General features: G+C 51.9%; 10 protein-coding genes and 2 non-coding genes across 12 annotated transcripts; 5 read left to right on the forward strand and 7 right to left on the reverse strand.

Moving 5' to 3' along the window:
- Positions 1 to 42: 42 nt before the first annotated feature.
- On the forward strand, positions 43 to 1,725 carry QC763_405675 (uncharacterized protein). The gene is made up of 2 exons (XM_062912207.1): positions 43 to 801; positions 869 to 1,725. Exons 1-2 carry the CDS (start codon positions 440 to 442, stop codon positions 1,671 to 1,673), a joined length of 1,167 nt encoding a protein of 388 aa, XP_062766201.1. The 5' UTR covers positions 43 to 439; the 3' UTR covers positions 1,674 to 1,725.
- Positions 1,726 to 3,178: 1,453 nt separating this feature from the next.
- QC763_405670 (uncharacterized protein) lies at positions 3,179 to 5,599 on the reverse strand (the record flags this gene model as incomplete). The annotated part of the gene is made up of 2 exons (XM_062912206.1): positions 4,750 to 5,599; positions 3,179 to 4,602 (listed from the first exon to the last, which is right to left on the reverse strand). The coding sequence occupies exons 1-2, from the start codon at positions 5,378 to 5,380 to the stop codon at positions 3,179 to 3,181; spliced, it is 2,055 nt and encodes a 684-aa protein (XP_062766202.1). The 5' UTR covers positions 5,381 to 5,599.
- A 276-nt stretch (positions 5,600 to 5,875) lies between these two features.
- QC763_0070770 lies at positions 5,876 to 5,978 on the forward strand. Its single transcript has one exon. It is a non-coding gene; the product is annotated as a tRNA-Met (tRNA).
- Positions 5,979 to 6,222: 244 nt separating this feature from the next.
- QC763_405660 (uncharacterized protein) lies at positions 6,223 to 7,470 on the reverse strand (the record flags this gene model as incomplete). Its single annotated transcript, XM_062912205.1, has 1 exon — positions 6,223 to 7,470. The coding sequence occupies exon 1, from the start codon at positions 7,270 to 7,272 to the stop codon at positions 6,223 to 6,225; it is 1,050 nt and encodes a 349-aa protein (XP_062766203.1). The 5' UTR covers positions 7,273 to 7,470.
- Positions 7,471 to 7,599: 129 nt separating this feature from the next.
- QC763_405650 (uncharacterized protein) lies at positions 7,600 to 8,840 on the reverse strand. The gene is made up of 2 exons (XM_062912204.1): positions 8,558 to 8,840; positions 7,600 to 8,500 (listed from the first exon to the last, which is right to left on the reverse strand). The coding sequence occupies exons 1-2, from the start codon at positions 8,591 to 8,593 to the stop codon at positions 7,634 to 7,636; spliced, it is 903 nt and encodes a 300-aa protein (XP_062766204.1). The 5' UTR covers positions 8,594 to 8,840; the 3' UTR covers positions 7,600 to 7,633.
- A 611-nt stretch (positions 8,841 to 9,451) lies between these two features.
- QC763_405630 (uncharacterized protein) lies at positions 9,452 to 11,950 on the forward strand. The gene is made up of 4 exons (XM_062912203.1): positions 9,452 to 10,387; positions 10,443 to 10,511; positions 10,564 to 10,712; positions 10,764 to 11,950. Exons 1-4 carry the CDS (start codon positions 9,560 to 9,562, stop codon positions 11,824 to 11,826), a joined length of 2,109 nt encoding a protein of 702 aa, XP_062766205.1. The 5' UTR covers positions 9,452 to 9,559; the 3' UTR covers positions 11,827 to 11,950.
- A 270-nt stretch (positions 11,951 to 12,220) lies between these two features.
- Positions 12,221 to 12,309, forward strand: QC763_0070810. Its single transcript has one exon. It is a non-coding gene; the product is annotated as a tRNA-Tyr (tRNA).
- A 129-nt stretch (positions 12,310 to 12,438) lies between these two features.
- QC763_405620 (uncharacterized protein) lies at positions 12,439 to 15,760 on the forward strand. Its single transcript, XM_062912202.1, has 5 exons — positions 12,439 to 13,443; positions 13,500 to 13,612; positions 13,684 to 14,439; positions 14,490 to 14,614; positions 14,668 to 15,760. Exons 1-5 carry the CDS (start codon positions 13,288 to 13,290, stop codon positions 15,492 to 15,494), a joined length of 1,977 nt encoding a protein of 658 aa, XP_062766206.1. The 5' UTR covers positions 12,439 to 13,287; the 3' UTR covers positions 15,495 to 15,760.
- Positions 15,638 to 16,632, reverse strand: QC763_405618 (uncharacterized protein). Its single transcript, XM_062912201.1, has 3 exons — positions 16,328 to 16,632; positions 15,990 to 16,270; positions 15,638 to 15,936 (listed from the first exon to the last, which is right to left on the reverse strand). The coding sequence occupies exons 1-3, from the start codon at positions 16,553 to 16,555 to the stop codon at positions 15,768 to 15,770; spliced, it is 678 nt and encodes a 225-aa protein (XP_062766207.1). The 5' UTR covers positions 16,556 to 16,632; the 3' UTR covers positions 15,638 to 15,767.
- A 260-nt stretch (positions 16,633 to 16,892) lies between these two features.
- QC763_405617 (uncharacterized protein) lies at positions 16,893 to 17,264 on the reverse strand (the record flags this gene model as incomplete). The annotated part of the gene is made up of 1 exon (XM_062912200.1): positions 16,893 to 17,264. The coding sequence occupies one exon, from the start codon at positions 17,262 to 17,264 to the stop codon at positions 16,893 to 16,895; it is 372 nt and encodes a 123-aa protein (XP_062766208.1).
- A 3,530-nt stretch (positions 17,265 to 20,794) lies between these two features.
- On the reverse strand, positions 20,795 to 22,094 carry QC763_405590 (uncharacterized protein; the record flags this gene model as incomplete). The annotated part of the gene is made up of 2 exons (XM_062912199.1): positions 20,795 to 21,224; positions 21,304 to 22,094. 2 exons carry the CDS (start codon positions 22,092 to 22,094, stop codon positions 21,038 to 21,040), a joined length of 978 nt encoding a protein of 325 aa, XP_062766209.1. The 3' UTR covers positions 20,795 to 21,037.
- A 395-nt stretch (positions 22,095 to 22,489) lies between these two features.
- Positions 22,490 to 25,499, reverse strand: QC763_405570 (uncharacterized protein; the record flags this gene model as incomplete). Its single annotated transcript, XM_062912198.1, has 4 exons — positions 25,034 to 25,499; positions 23,856 to 24,910; positions 23,514 to 23,794; positions 22,490 to 23,463 (listed from the first exon to the last, which is right to left on the reverse strand). Exons 2-4 carry the CDS (start codon positions 24,824 to 24,826, stop codon positions 22,490 to 22,492), a joined length of 2,226 nt encoding a protein of 741 aa, XP_062766210.1. The 5' UTR covers positions 24,827 to 24,910; positions 25,034 to 25,499.
- Positions 25,500 to 25,576: the final 77 nt, after the last annotated feature.

Consider the following 25,576-nt stretch of genomic DNA (forward strand, 5'->3'; position numbering starts at 1 on the left):
CGTACGTTGCTTTTGCTGCAGAAACCATCGACTCCCGGTCAGCTTTACATCATGGCATCGGTTCACCGGCCCAGCCAGCTTTTCCGCCCTCGTGTGGTTTCCACAGCAATTTTTTGGCCCATGCTGTTCCCCTTGGTCAACGGCAGACTGGTGAGCGACTCGTCGGCTTGGTGAAGCAAACGGGCTTACGAATTCGGCTGTGCTTCTTCATTCCCGTCAGACAGATAGCTGTACAACATCCACAGTTTGTTTGATAGGCTATCTGGCTGCAGTGCGAACGAAGCTCTGCCTTTACCCGTGACAATCTCAACCAAAGGCGCGAGCTTTGTCCAGCTCGGTGAAAACACTACGAGTGACAGGAAATCTCCCCAAAAGTTCTCTACTTCCTCCGACAACATGTTTGTCACAGGGCAGACAACTACAACCATTCGAGGTGGCAATGATGACACTACTAGCAAGGTCAGAGTCGACTGGTCGACAGCTCACCCGCCCACTGACGACGGTTTACACCCCATCACACAATTGCAGATTTGGCTTTGTCAAATCTGGGAATAGCGATGCATCGACCACCACTCTTGATACCATCGGCTATGCCTATGGAAGCGATTGTTCCAGCATCAGGTCATTTCTGCCGAGCATGCCAACAGCAGTCCGGCGAGACTTCTACTCGCCCAGTCTCTACTGTCCGATGGGATGGGAAAGGGCGACAAAGATCACCCATGGGATGACCGACAGTGTTCGAGCAATCAACATCCTTCGAGCTCTTTCCACAGACGAAACAGCTGCGTTCTGCTGTCCATCGTGAGTCTCACGGTCCAGAAACTCCGCCAGCCTGGGTTCACCCGCTAACCATGATGACTCGAAATAGCGAATTTACCTTTAGCTACAGCGTCTGGGCCTTAACTGACGCCCTCCCTTACTGCTCGTCAACCATGATAGACGGGACCTTTACCTATTGGACCTGCAACCCTCGAGGCTACAGCCTTGAACAAAGTTTACGAGTGGGCGGGACAGTTACCCTGTCGGCAATCACCTCCGAGCGCCTTGCCGTACAAGCAACTATCACGATGGAATCTCTTCCCAATGTCTATGGGAGACAAAACATGGATGCGATTAACACTAGCACTCAGGCTCCAACCTTGGTGGTTTCGTCAGCTCCCACCCGCGCGCCTGCCATCCAGCTCGTCTGGCGCTCTATCGACCTCCCCGCGGCAGCAAATAACGGAACACCAAACGGCAATTCTCCCTCGATCAACACTGCCGGGGTAGTGGTGGGCGCTACTGTTGGTGCTGCGGTTGCGATATCCCTCATAGTGTTCGTAATCTGGCTCTGGTGCAGGAAAAAGAAAGAAAAGTCTAGCACTGTGTACGAAACTACGGAGAACACTGGAAACGACGATGAGAGCAAAGCTCAATCAGAATTGGCAACTGGAAGTGCTGTCGTAGAGCTGTCCACAGCTGGCAGTCCCGAATTACCTGCCAGTCCAATAACACTGCGCAATGCTGATGCTTCTGATGGTTTGTTTAGGGTGGTGGTGCCAACCGGTAGAGCGGGAACTGATAGCAGACCGTCAGTAGCGTATGAGCTGGACTCTGAGCTCGACCGGCGCGATGTCGGCGCCAAGTCTATGTCTGAAGGACATAATGTTCCAACCACGGGCAGACTAGAATAACTACATCCTTCATCTACAAAGAACTACACAACGTAGGTATATTTTCTTTCCACGTGAGTCTCTCTTGTGAATAGCCCTATGACTGGTATTGAACGAAGGTAATATAATGTCTGACTATCTGCGGTATGAGATTACAATCTGAACCATCATCTACACGTCTCTGAGCCTTGCTGGCTACACACAGTAAAGGTAGTCCTTGATAACCTTGGCTTTTTTAATTGTGCCCACCTGACGCCACTTGTGTCTAAGGTACCTATGTAGCAGTGCTTTGTTAAGGTCGTGAAGTGATAATATCTGTGAGGGAACAGTGGCATCAACGCCATTGCATGCGCCATACCTACCTATGTACCTGCTATTGTTACCTGGTGCGTTACGTTGTACCTGTGCAGCCAGCCAAAGTCAAGAGGCCGATGCTGCGGATAAAGATACCAACCTATTAACCCCCGTCCCCGCCATCCCAGAAAAGCCCACCAATTTAATACAACATCGCACTCTGCCTGTCTGCTCTGATAATTCTCTCCCTCCCATAGCTCCGCAGGCTATACGAGCTATTTGCCCGGACGCATCAATTGTTCGTAACCATCCTGCCGCTTCTGCTCTAGTGATATCTAACCCCAAATATAAATATATATATATATATATATTTTGCTTTTCTAGGGTCTTTCCTTACCGTACTGCTGGTCCACCTGGGCGTTTTTCTTTCTAGAAACTCGATCGGGCTTTCTGAAGAAAAGATAAGCGAGCCTGTGAAGACTCTTGAGGAGGTAAAGGCTATTAAGGGACCGTTTACGAATAAATGAAACGCGAGTATAATCAACCTTAAAGACATCGTTTAAGAACGTTTAGATAGAGAAGTTTACAGAAAACGCTGAGATCAGTGGATCTATCTAAAGCACGATATTATCCAGATAGTTAGAACTACTTCGTTCTGTGCGGGTAGAAGAGGGGTAATATATCGGTCTCTGGATCCCGGCTGTTATTCTGCTAGATTTATCTCATTACAGTGACATTATAGTCGGAGGGAGGTTCGTCTTTTAGTAGAGCCCCGCCACGGTAAGACGAGAAAATCACTTCGATATACTACGGTTAATCACGATAGCGCTCCCTATCGAGTACTATTTACCGGGCTATATATAGTAAACGCAGCCACTGGATATTACGTCATTATACTCCTCATAGCTAACGGTCTTAGTATAGTAGTATATATTCCTTACCTAAAACAGATTATATATAACTATAACGCTTGCTGGGCCCGCATACGTAGAATCTATCTTAAACAGCTATAAAATCTCGGTATATTTAAAATATGTTTTAAAGAAATTGTTGCCTGTAGGAATGGATTAAGGTTTTTTTTTTTTTTTTTCTGAATCTATATTTCATGAGGGATTGGTCTAGGATACGTTAAACGATGGTCGTACTAGTTCGCTAGTGCAACCACGGAGTAGTAGGTTAACGTAATTTAGATACTTAACATCCTGATATATACCGAATATACAACACCACCCTCACACAACAACCTTGACACCCTCTCCATCCCTACTAAAAATCTTCTTCATATGACTCGTCGCATAAGGGTTACTCATCGGTATACTCACCCCCTGTTCCTCCCCCACCTCCACCCCTCCCCTCCTCACCTCCCAAATCCCCCTTCTCCCACTCCTATACTCCCTCAACGGCCCCTCCAGCTCCCCCCAAGCCTTAACCGCATGCGCCTCCACAACAGGCGTCCAAACCCCCCTATCCACCATCGAACCCCTAAACCCCTCATAATCCCCCACCCCCCTATCCCCCAACATCTCCACCATAAACCGAAAGAAAAACTCCTCGCTCTCCGGATTCTGACTACTAGCAATCAACAGCACGAACCCCACCCACGTCTCAATCCCTATCCTCTTCAAGTTCTGTGACAGCTCGGCATCAGTAAAATGATGCCTCAAACGTGGCATGATCCCCGGTAGAGGAGAGCAAGCGGCGTGAGCACCGTTGCCAACGAAGAAGGTGAAGACAAAGAGGCATATAGCAATGACGTTTTCTGTCGCGGAGAGGGATGTTTCCGCGCGGAGGATGAAGTGGATCAGCTCCCCTAAACCGATGGACATCAGGTTCTGGATGTCGAGGGCGTCCCATTGGCTTGTTGGGCGGGATATGTACCATGCTAATGCGTCACGGAGGAGACAGTCGAGGGTGGTGATGTGGTTGATTAGATCGCGTGATACCCCGAGAGTGGCGCATGCGGTTGCCATTGCTGAGCCGGCTTGGTAGAATGGGGAGGAATGTGGGTAGTTGTAGAGCTTTTTGAGGAGGCCGTGAGGTAAGAGGTGGGAGGCGGCGAAAGTGTGGTCAGAGAGATGGGCAGCAGAGAGCTCGTTTCTGTTTGTGGGTTGGTAGAGGTATTGGCCTGGATGGGATGGAGGAGGCAGGCTGAAGACGAGGCGGCAGGCTAGGGAGGTGCACACCCATCTGATGATGAAGGCCTGGAGACCCTTCATCCCGTCAAGACGGGCTATGCCTCCGCGCAAGAACAGCATTCTCTTCAGCCCCGCCAGATGTGCCTGGCGCTGGGAGACGTCTGGTTGGAGGTGCTTCCATGCTGGGTGGTCTTTCAGTGAGTCGCCAGCGTAGAGAAACAGGTTCTCCTCGATGCAGAGCATCTGGAAGACTGTGGCAATGTTTTCGTCGCTCAAGGCCCGCGATGGGTCAGCCAGGGCAGCCTGAATGTGGGAGATGGCTTGGATGCGGTGGTGCATGAACTGCTCCAGTAACGTTGGGGACTTGTGAGGCTGGGCCATAGCCAGCTGCAGGGCTGAAAGGCACAAGACTCCATGCAGAAAGCCAGAGTTCCCAAAGGAGACTGTCACCCAGTACTTTTCCGCCTCGGGGGACTGGTCACCCGTCAGGGGTGTGAGAGTCTTGATGATCACCGTGTTGACTACAGGAAAGTCATAATGTCAGCTAGAGGTCGTCGCTAAAGTTTGAAGTCCGTCCCGACCCACACGCGCTGGCAGTCTGTTGGGCTCAAGACGACGCTAAGCACAGCAAGGTACCTCGACGCATGTATGAGCACGGGGTTACTTACAATACGCCAGCAAATCAGTATCACGTTGGCCCATTCTTACTGACACAGTGCCAAAGGGATCCAACCGACCACTCAGTGTTTGTGCTTGGGACACCAGGGTGGCCCCAGCTTGACAGATGCATAGGCCAACGGCGTATCCGCAATGAACACACTCTACATGATCGGAAATGTTATTGGCATGGTGTTCTTGGAATTTCCCAGCAAATCTGCCATTCGAGCTCGTTGGTTTGGACTGCCCTGGCTTCACACCAGCAGTCGGACGTTGTCTTTTCGAGACACCACCCTTGCCTCGCTTCGGCTTCGGATTCCCGTCGTCCTGAATCCGCTGGGGAGCAACAGCTACGGGCACCTCCTCTGTGATCCCCGCACTGTGCTTACCATCAAACAGTGTGTTGGTAGCTGGATCGCCATCTGGGCTGTCAGAACCGCCACTGTTGCTGCTGGCAGTCGCGTTTGGGGAGTCGTCAGAGCCGAATGGAGCACGTTTTCGGCCGGCCTTGCTCTTGGTCGACCATGGCTGAGCAGCTCTAGCCTTCCTGATAACAAAGGCACGACCTGTGGTAGAGATCTTGTGTCCGGCACTGGACTTGTTGCCAGAATTGACGAACAAGAACTCCTTAACAACGGCCATGTTGTCGCTGTAGTGCTTGGTGACTGTTTCTTCTCCCCCGTTACAGTTTGAGTACCGAAATGCAAATACAACGGGGTAAACCGCTTCCCGAAAAAGGCAAATGATAACGGTGTTTTTGAAGATATCGGAGATTGAGAGGCCGTGGTGGTTTTGGGGATGGACAAGCTTTCAGCTGTGGGTTCTAATGAGACGGAAAGGTTAGCGGTGAGATGCCAAGCATGCTCAGTCATGTCCATAATTATCATTCTCCTCTTTAGGCATGGTGTTGCTGGGCATAAGCTGTTGTGTAACAGCGGCTGATGGGGGAGTTATGCTGTGGATAACCCTTCCCCAGTTTTCTGTAAAGCACAGAACCCAGACCACCCTCTGCACCACGAATCCAGATTATTCAAGATCGGAACACCCAACACATCTGGATCAAAAAAGGACGATGTCCCGACTGGCTTGAAAAGAGCTCGGGTCATTAGATAGTGAGGTGAAAAAGGCAAAAGGTAATGGGAACTGTGAGGCTCGAACTCACGACCTCAGGATTACTCTGATGTTAAACCAGATCATACAGTGTATGAGACCTGCGCTCTTCCAACTGAGCCAAGCTCCCTGTCAACTTCTGCTTCACCGCGGCAGATTCACGTCCTAACATAAACCCAGCCAGACAAAGAAAAAATCTCCGCATATCGATGTTGGTAAGGCTGTTGATCAAGAGAGGTTCCTTTGTAAGTTTACACAAGCAATACACCCTAGTGATGTTGGAGGCGGTGAAAAAACTTTGTCATGGTGATGGGCAAAGACTTCATTACTGGTGTATTACTTCGTTCTGGGAATGTTGTCAAAGTGCACCTAACCTATATCGCTTTGGACTGTATTCGCTGTTCCTCTGTGGAGTCCTTATTCTGTAAAGCAGCTCCCCTCGTAGCGATGTTGACCTCCTCTTCCTCTTCGTCCAACCATACCAAATGAGCCCCGCCGCCGTTGTCATCTTCGTCCTCCGACTCAAGATCATGGGTGTCACTTTCACCATAAGCTCCTAGAGGTTGCTCAGTCGCTTGTGCCTTGACCGGCTCCTGGGTTTCTTCTGGGTCCTGAAGCGAGGGATCTGTGCTCGCCTTTCGGTTTGGTTCTTTCTCTGATGGAGGGTGCCCAGTGATAGCCACAAAACGCTCGTTGGCTGGCGAAGCGCCTTTTTGACCGTCGTGGCTCATGGGAAAGCTGTTTTCGGCGGAGACCATTCGGAACTCGCTGGCGAGAGGATTGAGCGTAGACGTGCTACTGATGCTCAAGACACGGTGATGCGGTTCTTTGGGGGCTACAAAGTCCATTGTCGGACTGACCAAAACGGGTGACTCCGGGGGCGTAACTGGTTCCGGTGTCATGATGTCCCAGTCCAAATGTCCCAGACGTTGAAGCCGTAGTTGGTTTTGTTTTGCTTCTTCGTGCTGCTTCATGGCTACGTTGAATAGCACGTACAAGATTCGAAATACAAATATGAGTTGCTGTTCTTTGGAAAATGTGAGAAATGGATGAGGGTGATAAGAGTGTTGGTTTCGTGGTCTTTCTGTTGTGTAGTTGTCATTATTCCCGCTATGTGATTCGACTGGAGACAGAGGGATTGCTCCCGGTGGTGGTGTTCCCGGTGATGCTGTGGGCGATAATGGTTCAGCGGGCCCGATTGTCGCAGCTGGAGGTTTGCGGGGCGCACTTGATGCGTCGCGCCTCGTAGAACCGGGTGGTGGATGGTCGCCAAAAACATGCCTCATCAACTTGTTGCGCGAATCGAAAGCTTGAGCGCAGCGGCGACACTTGTGGCGCGTCGGTGATCCATTTTTGTCCTGGGCTTGACCGTCGGTGGTTGATCTGGAGGCGGTGGACATGGATGCCCAACGCTTCGACTCCATTCTGGATTCTGGTGGAGCAGAGAAAGCAAAAATGGTCGGCGACTGGCCTAGTCAAAGGGTCGTCGATTGAGGGCGCGACTGTGCTCAAATCTGGAGAGCGGCCCCGTTCTTTGCAAGGCTGTGCCCGGAGGTCGAGAGCAGGAGAGGGGAAACTGTGGGTGAGTGAGTGGGTGAGTGGTGAGTTGATGTCGAGGCGAGAGTGGAAATTTGAGGTTGACGAACGAAAATTGTGGGGCTTGACACGCGGTGTTGCTTGAGTGGCAGAGTGGAACGGTGTGGGGCGTCCACAGCCCCCGCTTCAATGCAGCTTCATGTAAGTTGATTGGTTCTGTCTTTTCGTCCTCTCTCAGATAATATCATCTTACAGATACTTCTTGACTACTTCCTCAACCTCCTCCCGACTCAGCTCCTTGATCCCCAGCAACTCATTGTCATTCTTCTCAAACAGACTGCCATATCCCTCTCCCGCGATCGCAGAAGTTATGAACTTGACAGCAAACTTCTCAGGGTCGGGGTTTTCCTTGTTGATCTCAGCCCATGCCGAAGTCAGCAAGTCATCCACCATCACCACCTCGTCAGTCCACTTCTCTCCTGGGGTAAGCTTCTTGGCAATCTCATACACGTCCTTGAAGCTCTGAACAGTGCTCTGGATAAACACCATCTTGTTTTTGGTTTCCTCAGCATGTCTAAAAACTCCCACAACAGCCTTTCCAACATCGGACAGCAGCGAGAAACTGATCTTCCTGTCGCCGCCATCATAGAGGATTGCGTGTTTATCTTTGGCGTTGACCAGCCAGTTGATCTTGAGACCCCAGTCAAAGAACGCGCCATTGACAACAAGGGTGTATGTCAATGTGCCTTCTTTTGCTTTTTTCTCGAGAAGGTCCTGGGCGTCAAACTTGGTTTGAAAGACGGGAAGCTGTCGGACCTTGGCGTTGCGAGTGTGGGAGCCGAACTCGGTGGGCAGGAATCGTTTGACACCTGCCTTGGCGGCAGCTTCAATAAGAAGGAGTTGCTTTTCGGGGGCGCTAATTGGGAGGGTGGAAACCACAGCGTCTTGACCAGACAATGCCGATGTCAACGAGTCGATGGAGTCGTAGTTGACCGTGACGGTTTTGACACCGGGGGGAAAAGTACGAGGTGACTCCTTGCGGACGAGGACGGTGACTGTAAAGTCACCGGCGAGCAGGAGCTGCTCAAGAATTGAGGGGCCCAAGTTACCGGTTGCCTGAAAGAATGTTAGTCTTCGAATGAGTTTGGGGAATGAGAAAAGATCACCACCTACACCGGCGAGTACAACGTTGGTGATGGAAGCGGACATGTTGGTCAGGGAGGCAGATGTGATATGACTGAAAGCACAATTGATTAGATGTTATGAGGTAGGTGTCGAAGGCTTGAAACAGATGGGTGCTTTGTAGGTAAGGTAAGTCGATCGATGCTAGGAGAAAGGACTTGAACAGCAGGATACTGCGCCCTTTTATAGAAAGATTGTAATGGGCAGCTTTCAGCAAAGTGGTATCATCCCTCCGTCCCATACGCTCATCCAGATGAGTTTTGGCTTATTCAGCCCCAGCTAATTAGTTGAGGTAGGCACCTAGGATATCAATCCCGTAAGATCGGCTGTTTTACTACAAGAAACATAGCGGCGATTACGTGACAGTGAGGAATTAACGGACCAACAGAATTTTGTATCCCACATGGCCGAGATAAAAAGGATCCCAGCGCAAGGTACCACTGAAGGAGCGCATCTTTGCAGCTGCTTCTGGTTTATTGATGCAGGCAAAAAGATAAGCAAAAACATCCCCCTGAAAGAGGAAGGCCGTCGAATCCCTCCAGGCTGTTGAGATTGTAATCGCGTGTGAGTTCCGATAGTTGTAAGGGTAGCAAGGAACTTGAAGGCACAGCTAACCCTAACCCCAAGGACTCTCAATAGGCCATTTGACTATCTTTCAAGGCCTAGTAACTATGTTTTTCGAGGCCTGGTTCAGTGTTCTGGAGTGCCAGTCATTTGCATAGCGTGGCCAAGTACCTAGCTAGTGCACTGTTATCATCAACCTGGCATGGAAACGCGAGTACGAATCCTTTTTAACGGAATCCCCACATTCCACATGCCACATGCCACATAGCCGGCATTCCGCTGCGGCTTTGTCATCACTGCATTGAACACATCTTAGGTGAGGAAACCTTCATTCAACTTTACTTGTCCTTCTCCTCCCGTAGTGTTCTAAACTATCCCACCCGACTTGAAACTATCCCACCTTTCCGTTACTACAATCCATCACTGATCATGACCAACCAGGCGTCGGAGGCCCAGCCACCGGCATCACCGGTATCCAAAGCCACTCGGTTTGTCTGCAACGCCCCGGGATGCCGCAAGAGCTTTACCCGGAAAGAACATCTGACCCGACATGCGAAATCACACAGCTCACAATTGCATTATCACTGTCATATTTGTGGCCGGAGATATGCCAGGAGCGATGTCTTCAAACGTCATGTGGAATTTCACCCCAAAAACACCATCCCAAGCACCAAGATCGTCGCCTGCAATGAATGCCATGACAAAAAGCTCAAGTGTGACGATGGAACACCTTGCCGTCAATGCGACCGACATGGGCTGGAATGTGTACGCAAAGGGCGACCATCTCGAGAGCCGAGGACACCACCAGAAGAATCATCACCAGCCCATGCCATTGACAACACTTCGTCCAATGGAACGTTCAATTACGGGAGTAATAATCTTGACGAACAATGGCATGACATGCATTTCGAGACGCCTGGCCTAAATGAAGCTGTGCATCAACCAGAGCACTCATCCTCGGCTCCTCTCACGCCCCCTACATCACTCTCAACCGATGCTTCACAGTTCAACAGCACACCACTCCGGGTACTGCTCCAAAATATTGATGAAGCAACTACTTATTTTCTCCTCGAGGTCTTCTTCACCGAAGTACATCAATATTGGCCCATTCTTCATGTATCCACCTTCAACATTGGCACCGTGTCTGATCTGCTGTTGGGATCCATCCTAACCCTTGGCAGCTGGATTACTGGGAGAGAGGAACACAAGACTTTGATTCCGGCCGTCTATGAAGAGGCTCTGACAGCTACCCGGGTGGTATTGTCTCCCCATTTGAGTATCTCCCTTGGGTTGAGCTAACAGCTATTCAAAGAACGTCACCCCTTCTTTACACACGCTTCAAGGACTGGTGTTGTTGGTGGTATATAGCATTTACAACATTGTAAGTTACAGCTGCCGAGCATTTTCAGGTTTTTGTTGCTGACTTGTGATAGAATGACGAAATCGGCAAGGCTGGTGGCCTTACTTCCCTTCTCATTCAAAGTTGTCGCTGCATTGGGATTTTCAATGGCAGCCATTCACTTCCCAAAAGGCTTCAAGATGATGCGTTTACGTTTTGGTTGGCCAAAGAGCAGCTTCATCGGTAACCAGTCCCGTCCTCAAAGTCCATGCTATGTTCTGACAATGATTCCAGGCTGGCATTCACGGTATTCCGTCTCGACACATACCAATCTGTCCTTCTAAACATTCCCCCCACAGTCCGCTACCAAGAGCTCTACATCCCCTTCCTCGCCTCCCCCTTCATATGGGAAGCCACAGACAATGACGACCTCGAGTATCGCCTCCAGCAACAGCCAAAACCCGAAGGTGTCAAATCACCACCACTGCTGAGCGGCTTCCACCGTGAGTTCATGTACTCGCCAACACCCTACACACCCAGCATCCCCCTCTCCCCAATGGACCACCACCTCACCCTCTGCGCCCTCCAAAATCCAATATGGGAAGCCTCGGCCTTCGCAACAGACATGGAGATATCCCTCCTCAGCATCCCCAACTCCCCCGTATTCGCCGCACGCACGCATCTCGACCGGTGGCGTGCCCGGCTTGAAGCTCAAACCCAACAAGCCTTCCAATACGATGTCATCGAAGAAATCACCTGGACGTTATTCCACATGTCAAAGATCACCATGCACGCCCCCTTACCCCTTTTGAGAATCCACTCTGCCGCCCCCTCAGGCAAACATCGTGATGTCGACACGGAGAAGGTTGCCACTAAGCTGGGGATCTGGAGGGGGAGTCCCTGTCCGAGGATGGGTGTTATCTCCTGCGCGGAAGTATGCCAGTTGCTGAGCCGGAACCCTTTTGAGTTTGACTCTAATGCCAGGAGGGATAAGCTTAACCCGCTGGCTACGCCGGCCTTGCTGATGGCTGCCATTGCAGTGTGCTCGTATGCTGCGGGTGTTGGGCAGAAGCAGGGGGGTGGTTGTCCGGCGTGTTTACCTGGGCTGGAGCATGAGCAGGGCGGGTGCGTGGATATTTTCGCAGGGAAATGTCCTCAGTCTCAGGAAAGGGTCAAGGAGTGGGAAGCGACGGGGAGGGGGTGGCCGGTTTGGGGATCTTCGGGGATTGTGTTATGTCGATGCGGTCTTGATAGGCTTGGGGAGTGGTTCCAGCAGGAGGCCGTACTGGGGAGGGACGAGACTGCGAGGAGGGAACTTGTGGCTTTTGTGGAGGGGTTGAAGTGCGGTTTTGAGTGATGGTTTGGTGTCCAGTGTATTACCTACTCGCCTATGGCGAGGGATGCGAGACGCTATACATGGCGAGATACATGAATGAACCGTTCAGCTTCGAGAATAGAGAATAGACGTAACAATTCCTGCTCTCTTTGTCCATAGCCACAGTTAGTAGCGTCGAGGTCGCTGCCATGCTGCATGATGCAAGTGTCTTTTTTTAAACCCCACCATCATCATCAAATTTGCAGCACAATTCTCGAATATCTAATTGGCCTTTAACATTTGTGCCGCGCATTACAATTTTCACAAATCCGATTCTAGCACAATTGTGCACGGTGCGCGGCTTACCATCCAAATGTCGCTAAAACTGATGGAAAAAAGAAGAATGGCCTTCCCAGGTATAAAGCAAAAGGATGTGTCCCCTCGACCGGAATCGAGCCGGTGACCTTTCGGTATCAATAAACAACATTTACAGCCGAACGTGATAGCCAACTACACCACAAGGGGTTTTCTTTTTGGTGTGGAGGCGCTGTGCGATTAGGGCTTGTCAACGGTACCCGGGCTGGGTTCGTTGTCCGGCATCGGATGTGGGCCTGAGCAGCCAGAACTTCGGAACTGTTCTCTGTGGCTGGGACGGACATCTCTCGCTTGGCGCGCTCCCTTCCCCGGTTCCAGTTGACAACTCAGACAATTGAGGAACAGAGAGACAGCCGCGATAGCCCTCACCGCTGAACCAACCGAAATATTCTTCCAACCTTTTCTTATCAATGGCCCACTGACCAGACTTATCGGTTTGCTGCCCAAGCTGAAAGTGTGGCAGCACAGGCTCCAGCAGACACTCCAGCAACGTCCATGGGGTCCAAAAACACCAAGATGCATGTCTCGGAACAAAAAATCACAAGGCTTGATCTCGAATAGATTTTACCACTACCACAAGCCTCCCGCGCCCCCCCAAGCTGGGCCCTGTGCCGCTACCCCGCTCAACAGCTCAAGTTTAGGGGTGCCACTTGGTGCTTGTTGGAGTGTTTGACAACCTGCGCCCTGCAGATATTTCGACCACTCTAAATCCCCATTGGCCGCTCCCTTGGGTCAAGCTCACTCTGTCTGCATGCAGAGTTGATCCCTTACCAAGCCAATCCCATTTTTGAAACCTTGCTGTGCCAGATGGTCCGCCACCAGAAGGCCGTGAGGAGCCATGAGGGAGGGGCGGAGTTGGTCCAAAGAGCCAATTGATTTTCTCATGGCCAACTGGCATCCAAGTTTGGCATCAAAAGACACCACTTTCTGCTGGATTACCTTATGCATTCCGCGCCGCTAGACACACAGACATGCCCAAGAAGGCTCTGGACCGCTTCAACATGGCCGCCATGTCTCGTCGGTAACCCATCTATAACCCGGCCCCTGGGACTTTGACCCGCGATCCACGGGCTTGCTCTCCAACTCTGACAAGTTGACGACACCACTGTGCCATGCAAATTCGTGACCATGGGCGCATATGTCTCTACCGGATCCTGCATTGCCCATTATGGCATCCAGCCCAACTGCACCTTCAATGTCACAGGCACAAACGATGCTTTCCACCACCTGGGAGGGAGCATGAAAGGCGAGATTGAGGGTGACCCTGACATTGCCGGAATTGGCGTAAGGCCTCTCTAACCCATTCAAGAACTCATGAGGCTCAACTGACATTGTCACAGGTACTTGGGGCCTTCCTCGCTGTGACCACGATATCCGTAGGCCTAGCCTCAGCGAGTACGTTCTGGTGGTTTTCCAAGAATGTTCTCCATTGGAAGTCACGAACAGCCAGAGAGTCAGTCAACCCACCTTGGCTCACACTCGCCAATAGGGTTATTCAGGATCCAGAAGCTGACAGTTTCGCAGAGAGAAATCACTCCGTAAACGCAAAGCCAGTATATCGCAAATCCTCGAAGCGCTCGTCATTAGCTGTAGCGATCAACAGATCTTTACTGGCGGAGCATATGCCATCACCCTCCGATATGCCAAGGCCTGCACCGTCTCAGCATACCACTACAATGTCGTTTCCAACATCCTCCTCGTTACCTGCGCCACCCATCTGATGGCTGTCACCGTGTCCAGCAACTACTGGGAACATCGCTTTGTTGGAGGACTCCGACTCATCGTCACCTCGCTCGTCTATGTCATCACTGGAATTCTTTTGTCCAACCGCGGTGAGCCCGACCTGGGCTTCCCAACCCAAGTTCCAGCAAACAATGAGACCCACAGCTTCATGCTCCTACCCGCCGCTTGCTTCCAGACAGATGGTATCAGGCTCGGCACAGAGCTTGACAAGTCCTTCAAGGTTAGCTCCGCAAACGAGTTCTTCAACGGCCAGGTTCATGGATGGACGCAGTTCATCATCCTGTTCTTGTTCTACTTCCTGGCTGCCATGGTGAGCGTGGGCAGACTTGTACGTCGTGGGCAGGATCACAATGGCAGGAGAACAAGGTTTATTGCCTGGTTCAAGCTCAACCTCAGGCCCCTTTTCCGATGGAAGAGGTTCTTCTACATTCTCTTCGGCTTGTATCTGATTGCAGGTATTGCCGTTTCTTGCTGGACGGTTGTGACATCGGCTCTCTATGTGTTTGCTCTTCGCCGCTGGGTTCACGGCTCTGGCTGGTATGTTCATTACTCCTCCTTCGATCACTTTCTAGCTAACGCAAGTTCAGGATGGAACCCATCGATGAGGAGATTCCAGACCGGATTGCTGAGAACGATCCTTCCACCTTTGGCCAGCTTGTTCCTGTCCTTCTGATATCCTTGACTCTCTTCACCTTCATGCAAGTCATTAGCGGTAAGTTTGGTAACACCACTTCCGGCGCGGCCCGGGCTGACTGGTATCCTAAGATCGCGTCACGCTTCGGCGTCAACTGTCCAACCGGCGCAAGAAGAATATTGAAAAGCACAACACACCCACTGTGGTTCAATACGATGGTGGTGGGTCTGACTACCCCGAAAACGGGCATGGGTTCAAGCTTGAGAAGTCCGTCGTGGTAGGAGTGGCAATCAGTGAACCAGACTTAGACCCCCCAAAACCAATCGATATCGAAGCGGCCGGCGGAAGACGCAGCCAAAGCCGCAGCAGGGATGGAAGCAGCACCGGCACCACCACTCAGTCTATTCACCCACCTTCTCAACCGCAAGTCCACTCCCCTTCCCACACCCGCACCCACTCTCGCCAAAACAGATCATTCTCCAGTCCTCGTCCTCCTCAAGGCTTTGGAACACCTGAGCCTGGCCATCAGTCTCCCATGCCCGGGTTTCAAAGTCCCGCCTTTCCGCAGTCGCAGAGTCCAACACCTCCTATAAGCCAAGGTCCACTGTCGCAGCCAACGTCAGGTTATGTAGATCAACCTGACTTTCAGCTGCCAGCATTCGACTTCGGACCGGGTGTTAACCCCAATGGTTCGGCGCAAAGCTTGCCATTGAAAGGGGAGGTCCACTCTCACCAGCGAGGCCCCTCGGACGTCTCAAGTCTTTCACAAGCAAGCTACACACCTTCTCACAGCTCCCACCACGTCTCCCAGCTGTCTCAAGGATCAGTCGCACCGCCTGTGCCGAAGAAGTCTAGGTCGAGAGAGCTGAGAGAGCAACAAGCGCAGCAGCAGGATCGACGGCCTGGCCCACAGGGAGGGTTTGGCCTTGGGGGAAGGGACGCTTCTCGCACGTTTTGACACCGTTTTGTCGTGATATAATGATTTGATTTATTGTTATGATACCACTTTCGTTTGGGAATACACAGCTTCAGTTAGTTTGTAGTAGTACACAATGATCTTTGGGCATGGTTTCCTTGTAAGGCATATGGCCCGGGCGGTATAAATGAACGGACAGATGGCGATGTTTATGATTGAGGTCTAGTATTATTTAATGATGAAACATTCGTTGCCCTGTCGGACTCTGGTTAGGTATTGTCGGATGTGGCCAAACAAAACCAAAGTTATTCCCCACTATTCTGAGATTGGGACTCCTTCCTCATTGTCACTGCCCATCACCCCTTCATGCCCACCAACACGTTCTTCATCCTGCCCAATGGAAAACGGCAAGCGTATCCGCCCAGTCCTCAGATCCTTCTTGGCTTCCCAAACAGCCAACATGGCCAACAGCAACGAGCATACCCTGTTATTCAACTTGTCAGCCATTCCCTCTTCAACCAAGAGCCAAATCCTTACATTGTTATCAGCCCTGTAGTAACCGCACTCTGCGTAACGATGCAGCTGTTGATCTCAGGGGGATAATGAGAACTGAACCGTGTGACCCCTGTTCCGTTACAAAACGGCCATGTTTGTCGCACTGTCGAAATGGAGGTGAGAATCCCTAATCCGATGGCGAGAATCATGACGCTCATCCAGGTAGAGCACAGCTGAGTGAAGACATCCGGCCTCTTTCCATTGGATAAGGCGAGAAGGGATGAGGAGGTGGTGTAGATCCATTCTAGGGCAATCAGGACGCACTGGTATCATGCCGGGTTAGGTACTGAAGTGAGAGGGGTGGGTAATGGGACGCGTACAGAAACGACATAGATGACTTCACCCAAAGGAACTGACGCCGCTTCCTGACCGGGGTCACTGCATGACCAGTAGGCGCAGAAGTGGTGGTTGTGCATCCAGATGAGGTAGCAGACACTGAAGCATGATATGCTGAGGCTTGAGAACTGGGTGAGACGTAGGAGGTAGCAGGCTGCAGCGGTGAGTGCCTCGGCGGACGGTAGGTGTAGTGTCGTGGTTGCAGTATGCATCTTCGCGGAAAAATTCAAATGAGGATTTTCTTTGGAAGAGAAAGAGACGTGGTGCGGAATTGCCGGTAAATTACCAGGTGGCTGGCTTTTGAAGCTGTTGAGGGATGGGGCCTGCTTCGGATTCCGAATCAGCCGCAAGTCACACACACTAATGAGGGCGCCCAAGTTGATCTTCCGTGACAAAACTCTCATGTTGGGCGGTTGGCTCCGCCCATTGAGGATCACGTATGTAGATTCATGCTTTTCGCAAAGGCTCGGGAATAAAAGGTGTAAAAGTCTTGGGATTTGTGGAGGGAACTTATCACAGCACCTACATAGGGACCTAAGCTACATATACTCAGGCCAGTCTTTGTTTTCTCGCCAGGTGTCGCCTCCGCTGGACCACCACATTGGTGTGCTTCGCTGGACTTTCCGTCTTCAACGAAGCTACCGCCTCGTCCCCAAGATCCCGAGTCGCCCGCTGAGACTCAAATACATGGGACGTGGCCACAACCCGAACTTTTTCGGTGCCAAGAACCTTGACAGCCTCCACCAAAAAAATTGTTGTTGCGATTTTGTCTTCATCCATGACATGTTCCATAACGTCTGAGTCGACGACGATGTGAGCTGTGGGAAACCCCTGGAGAACTCGCTCCAGGAGAAGCAGCCACTCTTGCTGAGTAGATGCCTCTTTCAGCTGCGCGATAGTGATGGGATACTGTGTGCTCATGGCAGAGCGGTTGATCTCAAGAGCCTGGTAAAGTTGAAGAGTTGTTGTTCGCAGCCGTAAGAACAGGTGCCGGCGCGGGGGGGTTACCGCCTTGAGGCGAAATAGCCTGCTGGAGCTGGGATGGTGGGTGTTGGTGCTGGGCGCCATTGTTGGGTTGGAAACCGTTGCCAGCTTGGGTCATGCCAACTCGAGAAGGGTATGATTGCCCTGTGCAGGTTGGACGTTGGGGTTGAGGGCTGGATAAGAGGAGTTCGCTTTGGTTGCTGGGCTGTGGCTCTGTAGCTGGGAATGCATTCGGTTTTGCACTTGACCGTGTCCCCGGGTCTGACTGTATCCCTGAAGTTGACTATGGCCGTAGCCTCGAGTTTGATTGTGGCCGTAGCCTTGAGTCTGAGTATGGCTGTAGCCTTGAGCTTGAGGCTGTCCGTATACCCGAGGTTGAGTATGGCCGTAACCCTCCGGCTGAGACTGAGCGTGTCTCCAAAGCTGAGCTTGAGCATAACTCTGAGGCTGAGCTTGACCATAAATCTGAGCTTGGCAAGAACCTTGAACCTGACCGTATTGATAATGCTGGGTGTACCCCCGTGTCTGGCCATGTCCCTGCGCCGGCCCATATCCTTGAGCATGGGTATAGCCGTCAATGCTGGTTCGGACATATGTTCGGGCTGGTGTCATTATTGAAGGACGGCCAGGCTGCTGATGCGCCTGGCTATCTGTAGACAGACGAGGCTCATTTGGAGCTTGTATCAGGCTGTTTGCTTGAGGCATCGCCTGCCTAACTGTCATTCTGGATTCGACAAGTTGCGTCTGGCCGCGCTGGGTCTGTGCTCCGTTCTGAACAAATGCCTGCATTTGAGCATATGTTGCTGATCGCCTCGCTGGGCTCTGAACCTTGCCTTGTTGCCGACGGGCGGAGGCTGTGTTGTTGACATCTTGAAGAGTGGGCAATGCGGCGCCTAACTCGGTGAGGGTCTGTAGTCCAACTGAAGAGCCACGAGATGACATCCGAGGCATAGCCTGGGCCTGAGGTGGTGCAACTGCTGACGGTTGTGAACCCGATCCAACGGGGGTATTGACCGACGCAGAAGAGGCGGGAGATGACAACCATTCTCGAGGTTACATCAGCTGTCACTGATTTGAGACCCGAATACTTTGCGTCACTAACACAAACGTCTGCTACAGCCTTAACCCTCCCATGCCTTACCCCTCCTGGAATGTATCAGACAAGATTTTCCATTCCATCTCTTCCATCTCCATCTTTCTTCTCTTTCCATCTTTGCCCAACCCATTCATTTCATCACCCAGGGAATCTCATCACCATGGGCTCCAACAACCCCAAAAACGACCCCGCCTCTTCCACCTCCTCAAATCAGAAGGCCACCGCACATGGGGCTTCGTCATCTACCGCTGCCCCTACTCCCCCGACTCCTCCCACCTCTGGACACGCCTCCTCACAGGCCTGGAACCCTGCACCCACGAATCACTCCAGGCCCCCCGACGGCACCACCGCCCTCTCCAAGTTCAAGCTGACAACCATCGAGGATAACATCCTCCTCAACGGCGCAACAGCCGACATCGTCCGGGAAAACTTCAAGTCTTGGTCCAACGAAGCAATCACCCGAGAGCAGCCCAACAAAGTCGGCGGTGGGGTGCGGGATCCGAACCAGGAAAATGGGGATGAAGAGGGGGACTTACCGACACGTTCACCGAGGTATAGGTTTTGCATACGCGCCAGTCAAGAGGTCTTGAACTCTTTTGAGGAAGGGGGAGATGAAGAGGATAGATTTGTTGATCTCATTCAGCGGGATTGGATGCCGGGTAAGCCGTACACAGACCGGCGGACGGCGAGGGTGTATGATGACAAGGTGAAGCCGGCGATTGAGGGGTGTGATAGGAGGGACGTGGGGTGGATGAGGGTTGGGGCGAGGAATGTGATGGTGGATATATATGAGGAGTTGAGGGGCTATAATGACTGGTCTTTGTGGTACAAGAGGCCGTGTGAGGTTGTTGTTTGCTGATGGGATCAGGGTTTGGCCATGATGACACGAGGCGGGGAACATGTTTTCTTTTCTGAGAATGTTCAATTCTGGGTATCCATAATTTAATTTGACGTAAAAAGAAAAAGAAAAAACCCACAGGAAATCCCAGGCACGCAAGATACGCTTCAACAGTGGCCCTGCCCACTACACCAAAACAAAAAACTAAGCTTGGCTGGGTATCCATTCAGTCCACAATGGCAAATACCTTCCTAATATACCTCCATGCTGTCCTCCTCTTCATCATCTTCCATCGAGAAAGGGCATTCGGTATGCCATGTTGATCCAGTAATATCCTCAAACTCTCTTGCAGAGCCTGCGTGTCGAAATAATAGGTGCCCATTCAGAGCTGGATCATCATTCCGCTGCCGTTCTCGTTCCTGCGGGAATTGAGAGTCGGCTACACACACACCACTGACTTGTGCCAAGATTGCCTTCCACTTGCGGTGGTTGCCTTGCATTTTCATGTGGAAATACCCATATGCCGGGCTGGAAGCTGTCTTTGTGGCAATGTCGAAGTAACCTCCTCGTGTCCTTGTAGCTGTCGCCGGATCCGCGTGCCACATCTCGTGGCTCAAAAATCCCACATGTGCTATGAAAAAGTGACAATCTTCATCCCCTTGCAGAACCCGAAGCAAAGACCAGTGTTCCCCATACGCACAAGGCGTGATGGGCGCCTCTGGTTCGGAGTTCTTGAAGACCAGAGCGCCCTCGTGGCTCAAAATATGGCCCCCTTGCCGTACAAAGTAATGGGAAACACAGGCGTGGGCGCGCGCAGCTTTTATAGTTCGTCGGGATTGGGGGAAATGTACTTTGTGTCGTCATTCAAGGAGGATCCTATGCTGATGTTAACATCTATGTCCATGTCCGGATCGGTGCTGATAAGCCGAGCGTCTGTCAAATCCGACCAGGTGTGATAGTTTGACTCTGGATCGTACTGCCATTCCCAGAAAGTCTGCCGAGGTATCGCAGAAGCCGCACCGTCCGTTGGGTTGGGCTTGGGGGGTGGGGGAAATGGCCTCCTCGCAACTGATGAGAATAAACCCTTGGGCAGGGGTAGTTCTGCAAACTCTGTATCGTTCCCATGTGTGCCTGGGTTGATCGTAGTCTCCGACGCAAAAGTCGATGGCTTTGATGAGCGATGTCAGGTCGTAATTTGTCTCGAAAGCTTGCACAAAGGCTGACTGCATGTTCATGATATCCTCCGCCCGAGCCTCGTCCTGCAACTCTGCACAGCCCAAAGTGATCTGGAGAACGGGTTTGTTGAGATTTCAAAAGCGCAGTGGCAGCAGCTGGTGGACATCAGGGTTGGATATGCGTATGATCTCGGCGTGGGGATTGATTCAGCTATTCAGCTATAGTGACGTGTCTGGTCGCACCGTTATGCGTTTGTTGTATGTGTTAGGGTCCATTTTCCATGCGAGACTGAAGTTGATAACGCGATGGGCATCATAGCTCATGAGCTCGAGCCTCAGTGCAGAGGTTGACGAGGGAGGCGTCCCTGGGTTGTCGATTCATGAAAAGGTAAGTAGGAATGGCGCACCATAATGGATAATAAACGGGCCTATTGTACCTAAGTAGGTCCCCTTGCTTTGTTGGTTGTATTTGTGAAAGTCTTGTGGGCAGATACCTATCTAAGAAGGTGTAGGCGGCACACGACTCTGCGCACCCTTGGTAAAGCCACACCAGCTACAAGTTCAATCCCGATCTCTGCTCCACAAGGGGAAATATCCATCCTCACTCCCCCGAAGGCCCCAGCAACCTGGTCCCCGTCCTCTCTGCTCTTCCCAGATCAGGCGTCCCATCCGCCCTCCACTCAACCCTCTTCGCAGCCGTATACCGATTCCCATCACAATTCCCCGTCCTCACCGTCGTAGCATGGTAAACATTCCAGGTCTCCCTCCCATCCGGACTCGTAAAAAACCTGTCACCTGATCATGAGCACCCATTCCATCCCCAACCCAACCCGAATAATTCGCAAAAGGGCAAGGTAAGGTACTTACGCATTATGCCCAGTTCCCCAATTCCCCTCACTTGAACTAAAAACTGGCTCCCTCCCCTTCTCCCAATTCCCCTTCTCCGTCGGGTCCCCCGTCCCCTTATACCTCAACAACCCCAGTTGGTAACTATCCGTCCAGCAATAGCTCCCACTGTAACCCACCCACACCCTCGTCCCGTTATACAACGCCGTAGCCCCCTCATTTACCGGACTACCCACCCTCTCCCACGCCAGCTCCGGCTCGGACAAGAGCTTCCACCCTGCCTGAATTTTAGTAGGCGACGTCATAGCCGCGATACATAAACTCTGCCATTGCGGGCGGGGTAGACACGACCAGATGAAATAATTTTTCCCTCCAATCGTCAACACCGTCCCGTCGATCCCCCAGTCAAGAGTGACCTGTCCAGCATAGGAATACTGACCATCCCACGGATGTGCACCCCCTCTCACAACATGAGACCGCTGCCCGTCGAGATTCTGCCGATTGCCAGCCGTGTAGTAGATATACCACACCCCATCAACCCTGTGCAGCTCCGGCGCCCAGACGTTGCAGCACCGTGCCGCGTTGGTATCGGTCCAGACGACTTTTGTCTCTCCCGTCTTGAGGCCTTCGAGAGTTTTGGCGCGAGTGAGGCGGAGGTCAGTCCACGTTGTCGTCATGAGGTAGTAGAAGCCGTCATGGTGGACGATGTGGGGGTCGGAACCGTCGCGGGCACGGAGCGGGTTGGTGAAGGTTGCTGCGGAGGTTATCTGCAACAGGCTCAAGGCTGTGAGGAGAAGGCGGAGGAGGTGCATGGTTGCGGATGGGAGGTTGATGCCTTGAGTCCAACATGATGTCTTCGAGGCGGGTGGTATAAGGCTTCATTGCCATGGCCGAGCCAGCAATAGCCAGGTCACGGTAAATACACCGGACGGAGAAATTACGTCCGGATACCACACGTCAAAAAGCAGACGTTGAATGCTCTTCACATTTCCAACCACCAAGTTATGCCCTCCCATTGGCGCGGCTGTAACCTCCAAGTAGTATTGTATCCGGATGCTAGTATTGTGGACCGGCCGGCCTGTTGGAAACGCAATCTGCACCCCCTCGTTCCCCGAAAACACCAATCGTAAGCTATGATGTCTCGATAAATTCTCCGAATTATTCCAGCCATGATGCATACATGTGATTAGACCCACCTTGAACCTCCTCAAGACCCCCTGACGTAACTGAAATGCCTCTCTCTCAACACTCTCTGCTTAAAGCTCTGTGGAGAGTGCTCAGTATGACCACCCTCCGAAGCACAATCTTTCACTCTGTCGATTGGCGTGACTCGCCCTCCATCACTGCCACCTTTAGCTTGTACATCTGTTCCATCCAAGGCTTCCTTGCCTAGTGGCCAATAGTTTTGTTCCCGCTCTGGCTCTCGATTCTGCAAGTCTTTGGCCAGACCATTTATATGTCCAGTTCGGCGCAATGCCCTGACGGGTTGTCGCTTGAGCTGTTGCTGTAGTTCCTGTTCTTCCTGTTCTTGTAATTCCTTCATCTTCCAATATCCAACACGGTCTTCTTCAAATCGAGTTGGTGAGGCATTGATGCAAGACATGATGACCTCTCGGCAGAGGCAAGGATCTTGGTTGCAGAGGTCACAGCAGGTAACACTCATCCCGATGGCAGAGTCCAGGCTCTCTCTCGAAGTTGGGTCGCGTGTGGTGGTGCCAAAGCTCTCCGTCATGGGGGTTACCTTGCTATCAACAACTCGGCCTTTCTCATCGGTACCAACAAATGTCTTCCATGTCTTGATCCGAGCGGTGCTGCTCAGAGACTTGGGTGACAAAAGACTCAAACCCGCCGAGCGCCGTTTCGAGCTTCTTCTGGCACTGGAATAAGAACTCCCATCCGTCTCCGTGCTGGTTGTAGTGCAATCAGACGACGATGACGAAAGTGGTGGCGCTGCTGACTGTGAAGTCGAGCCACAATTCTCTAGACACTGTCTCATGACACTTGCTCTGTGTACTTGGAATACAAGATCGAGCTGGCCTGATAAAAAACCGCAGTATTGGTCGTCGATGCCAGCTTGTGGTAACAAAAGACGAAGTGTGTCGCGGAGATTCTTCTTCAGAGTTTGTTCTTCGGCGTCAAAAGCATGATCGACTTCAAAAAGCTCGACTATGGGATGAAAGTCTACCAGTTGTCAGCATTTCACGCAGGCAAACAGTGGTGAGGAAACAAACCTGAGTCAGGAATCTCGGTGTCACATGGGAATAACAGATTCCATATTGACTCCCACGTCCACGAATCACTACTCTGTTTTGGGTCATGCAGCGCCTTCTCAACGTCTGGAGAGATGCCATCTTCCTGGTCATAGAGGTTTTTGGGTGAGTCGACATCACATATCCGGTCTTTGGGAAGCATGAGGTGCTCCAGCAAAGCCATGTCACTGTCAAATTGCACCTTGCAGCGACGGCATTGGCGAGGCCTAAATGTTTGTTTGTGGTGAGAAGCGAGGTGGTGTCTGCCCAGATGTCAGCACATGACAGAATCTAGGTAAAGAGCAAGCTTGCTTGAGTGCTGACCTTAATTCGGTGAACGAGAAGGGAGCCTTGGCACAACTCTCGTGCTCCCGGATGTTGAACCTCACTGGATTCCGCTTCCTAAACGGGCAGGGGTATCTGGGTCCGGCTGTGTCTTCAGCTGGCTCTGAAAGGTCTTGGTGTTCAGAGAGTAGGTCCCGAACGCTGGGTCTCGGCGGTGATGAGGGAGATTGAAGTTCTGTAGGTACCTCACCATCCATACCCTTGGTCGGATCACACGTCAAGTGCCTTGTACTCGCATCCAGCGAAGATGATATCTCGTCTAGACACTTGATGACAGCATCCCATATTCTCATGACGCGTGACGCTCTTTCGGGGTCCATGTTATGCTTTTCCTCCAGGATAGTAGCAAGCACATCCACATCGAAGGACTGGTATCCTGCGTGCTGCGGTCGAATAGTCCAACTTGAGGTGTCCTGGCCGGGAAGCCTCCTTGGGGCGGCCGTATATCTTTGGGGGCGTTCCGCGGTGAGGGTCCAGAACCCCTCGGCAGTAGTCCTGCCAGGCGCTAGTTTGTGGGCAAGGCTCTCCCTCCTCGCTGCCCGGATGAGGAGTGCGTCTTCTTCTCGCCTGGCTTCTTGTGCCCTTTCGAGCACAGATAGTCTGGGGCTTTTTGTACAGATACGGCCGTCCATGGTGGACGATGGCCGGGGTGATGTGGTGATGTATGACCTTGATGTCATGGCCGTGGACGGCCGAGTCATTCTAGATCCGGGCCGGCTCAGTTCCCACGACCGGCTGAGACCTGCTCTCGAAAGTACTTGCGGCTCTTCTTGGGGCGTCTGGCGGCCATACGTGCGATTGAATGATGTCGATGGCGTACTCGAGGTGCTATGACGTGAAAGAGGGGAAGAATGAAGTGGTGGCGTACGACTGTGCAAAAGTGTGTTTCTTAAGCTGCCGGGGGTGCTCCGCTGCGAAGGCGTGGCCGATCTCGAGTCGGGCAGAGGCATCAAAGGGCTTCAGAGCAAGCAGACACAAGAAAGGAAAATGAGGTCGGTCGTCAGTCAGGACGCGGGGGTTTCCGTGTTATGGGACTGGATTGGTACATCAGCAGGGTAGGTACCGTGGTGATGATGGGCTGCGGCCAAGGAGGGCAGAAGAACAGGAATTGAATGGAAGACTTGGAAGAAGCGCAGGAGGAAACGGTGATTGTTCAGAACAAAACCACGCGGAATTCCCGGGCGTGATGCGCCACCCGTCCCATAGGCCAGCCACGGGCGAAGCTAAAGTGAGGTGTCGAGGCCACATCCCGAGCAACTGGATCACTGAAAAGAAAAAACAATGGCCCTGTGTGTATCACCAGTGGTCCGATTGGGTTTGGTGGAACGGTTCGGCCAAGAACGGACTGGGGGGGTCGAGAATTAAAGCCCCTGCTCAAGTGGTCGATCGGCCCTCTGATTGGCTGCCATCTGATTTCACGCCTGACCCATCAGCGTCTGCACTCTCCAATCTGTGCGATGATTCGATGTTTATTGTCCTCAGCCCAATCTCTGGGGTGTCGCCAATTTGAGAACGATTTGCTGATGGGAGCATGCTTTCTCCATGAGACGTAATTATGAGACGGCCCAGGCTGGGATCGAGCCCTCCCCGCGGTTTGGAAGAATCTTGAAGTTGATGTCATTTGTTGACATTGGTGTTTGGTGGGGAAAATATAATAGCGGTCAACCACGGCAGAAAAGAAATAGAAAACTAACAAAAAT

This window comes from Podospora pseudopauciseta, chromosome 4 (assembly GCF_035222475.1).
Source record: "Podospora pseudopauciseta strain CBS 411.78 chromosome 4, whole genome shotgun sequence".
Lineage (NCBI taxonomy): Eukaryota > Fungi > Ascomycota > Sordariomycetes > Sordariales > Podosporaceae > Podospora > Podospora pseudopauciseta.

What these genes read in the sequence shown, in the direction of transcription:
- QC763_405675 (XM_062912207.1), top strand. Translation starts at nt 440, where the DNA reads ATGATGACACTACTAGCAAGGTCAGAGTCGACTGGTCGACAGCTCACC. An exon ending in GCTGCGTTCTGCTGTCCATC is followed by an intron (nt 802 to 868) that starts GTGAGTCTCACG and finishes GACTCGAAATAG; the next exon opens with CGAATTTACCTTTAGCTACA.
- QC763_405630 (XM_062912203.1), top strand. Translation starts at nt 9,560, where the DNA reads ATGACCAACCAGGCGTCGGAGGCCCAGCCACCGGCATCACCGGTATCC. An exon ending in CTCTGACAGCTACCCGGGTG is followed by an intron (nt 10,388 to 10,442) that starts GTATTGTCTCCC and finishes AGCTATTCAAAG; the next exon opens with AACGTCACCCCTTCTTTACA. An exon ending in GCCAAAGAGCAGCTTCATCG is followed by an intron (nt 10,713 to 10,763) that starts GTAACCAGTCCC and finishes CAATGATTCCAG; the next exon opens with GCTGGCATTCACGGTATTCC.
- QC763_405618 (XM_062912201.1), bottom strand. Translation starts at nt 16,555, where the DNA reads ATGCATACTGCAACCACGACACTACACCTACCGTCCGCCGAGGCACTC. An exon ending in AAGTCATCTATGTCGTTTCT is followed by an intron (nt 16,271 to 16,327) that starts GTACGCGTCCCA and finishes GCATGATACCAG; the next exon opens with TGCGTCCTGATTGCCCTAGA. An exon ending in ACTACAGGGCTGATAACAAT is followed by an intron (nt 15,937 to 15,989) that starts GTAAGGATTTGG and finishes GTTGAATAACAG; the next exon opens with GGTATGCTCGTTGCTGTTGG.
- QC763_405650 (XM_062912204.1), bottom strand. Translation starts at nt 8,593, where the DNA reads ATGTCCGCTTCCATCACCAACGTTGTACTCGCCGGT. An exon ending in CCAACGTTGTACTCGCCGGT is followed by an intron (nt 8,501 to 8,557) that starts GTAGGTGGTGAT and finishes ACATTCTTTCAG; the next exon opens with GCAACCGGTAACTTGGGCCC.
- QC763_405620 (XM_062912202.1), top strand. Translation starts at nt 13,288, where the DNA reads ATGGGCGCATATGTCTCTACCGGATCCTGCATTGCCCATTATGGCATC. An exon ending in AAGTCACGAACAGCCAGAGA is followed by an intron (nt 13,613 to 13,683) that starts GTCAGTCAACCC and finishes ACAGTTTCGCAG; the next exon opens with AGAGAAATCACTCCGTAAAC. An exon ending in CTTCATGCAAGTCATTAGCG is followed by an intron (nt 14,615 to 14,667) that starts GTAAGTTTGGTA and finishes TGGTATCCTAAG; the next exon opens with ATCGCGTCACGCTTCGGCGT.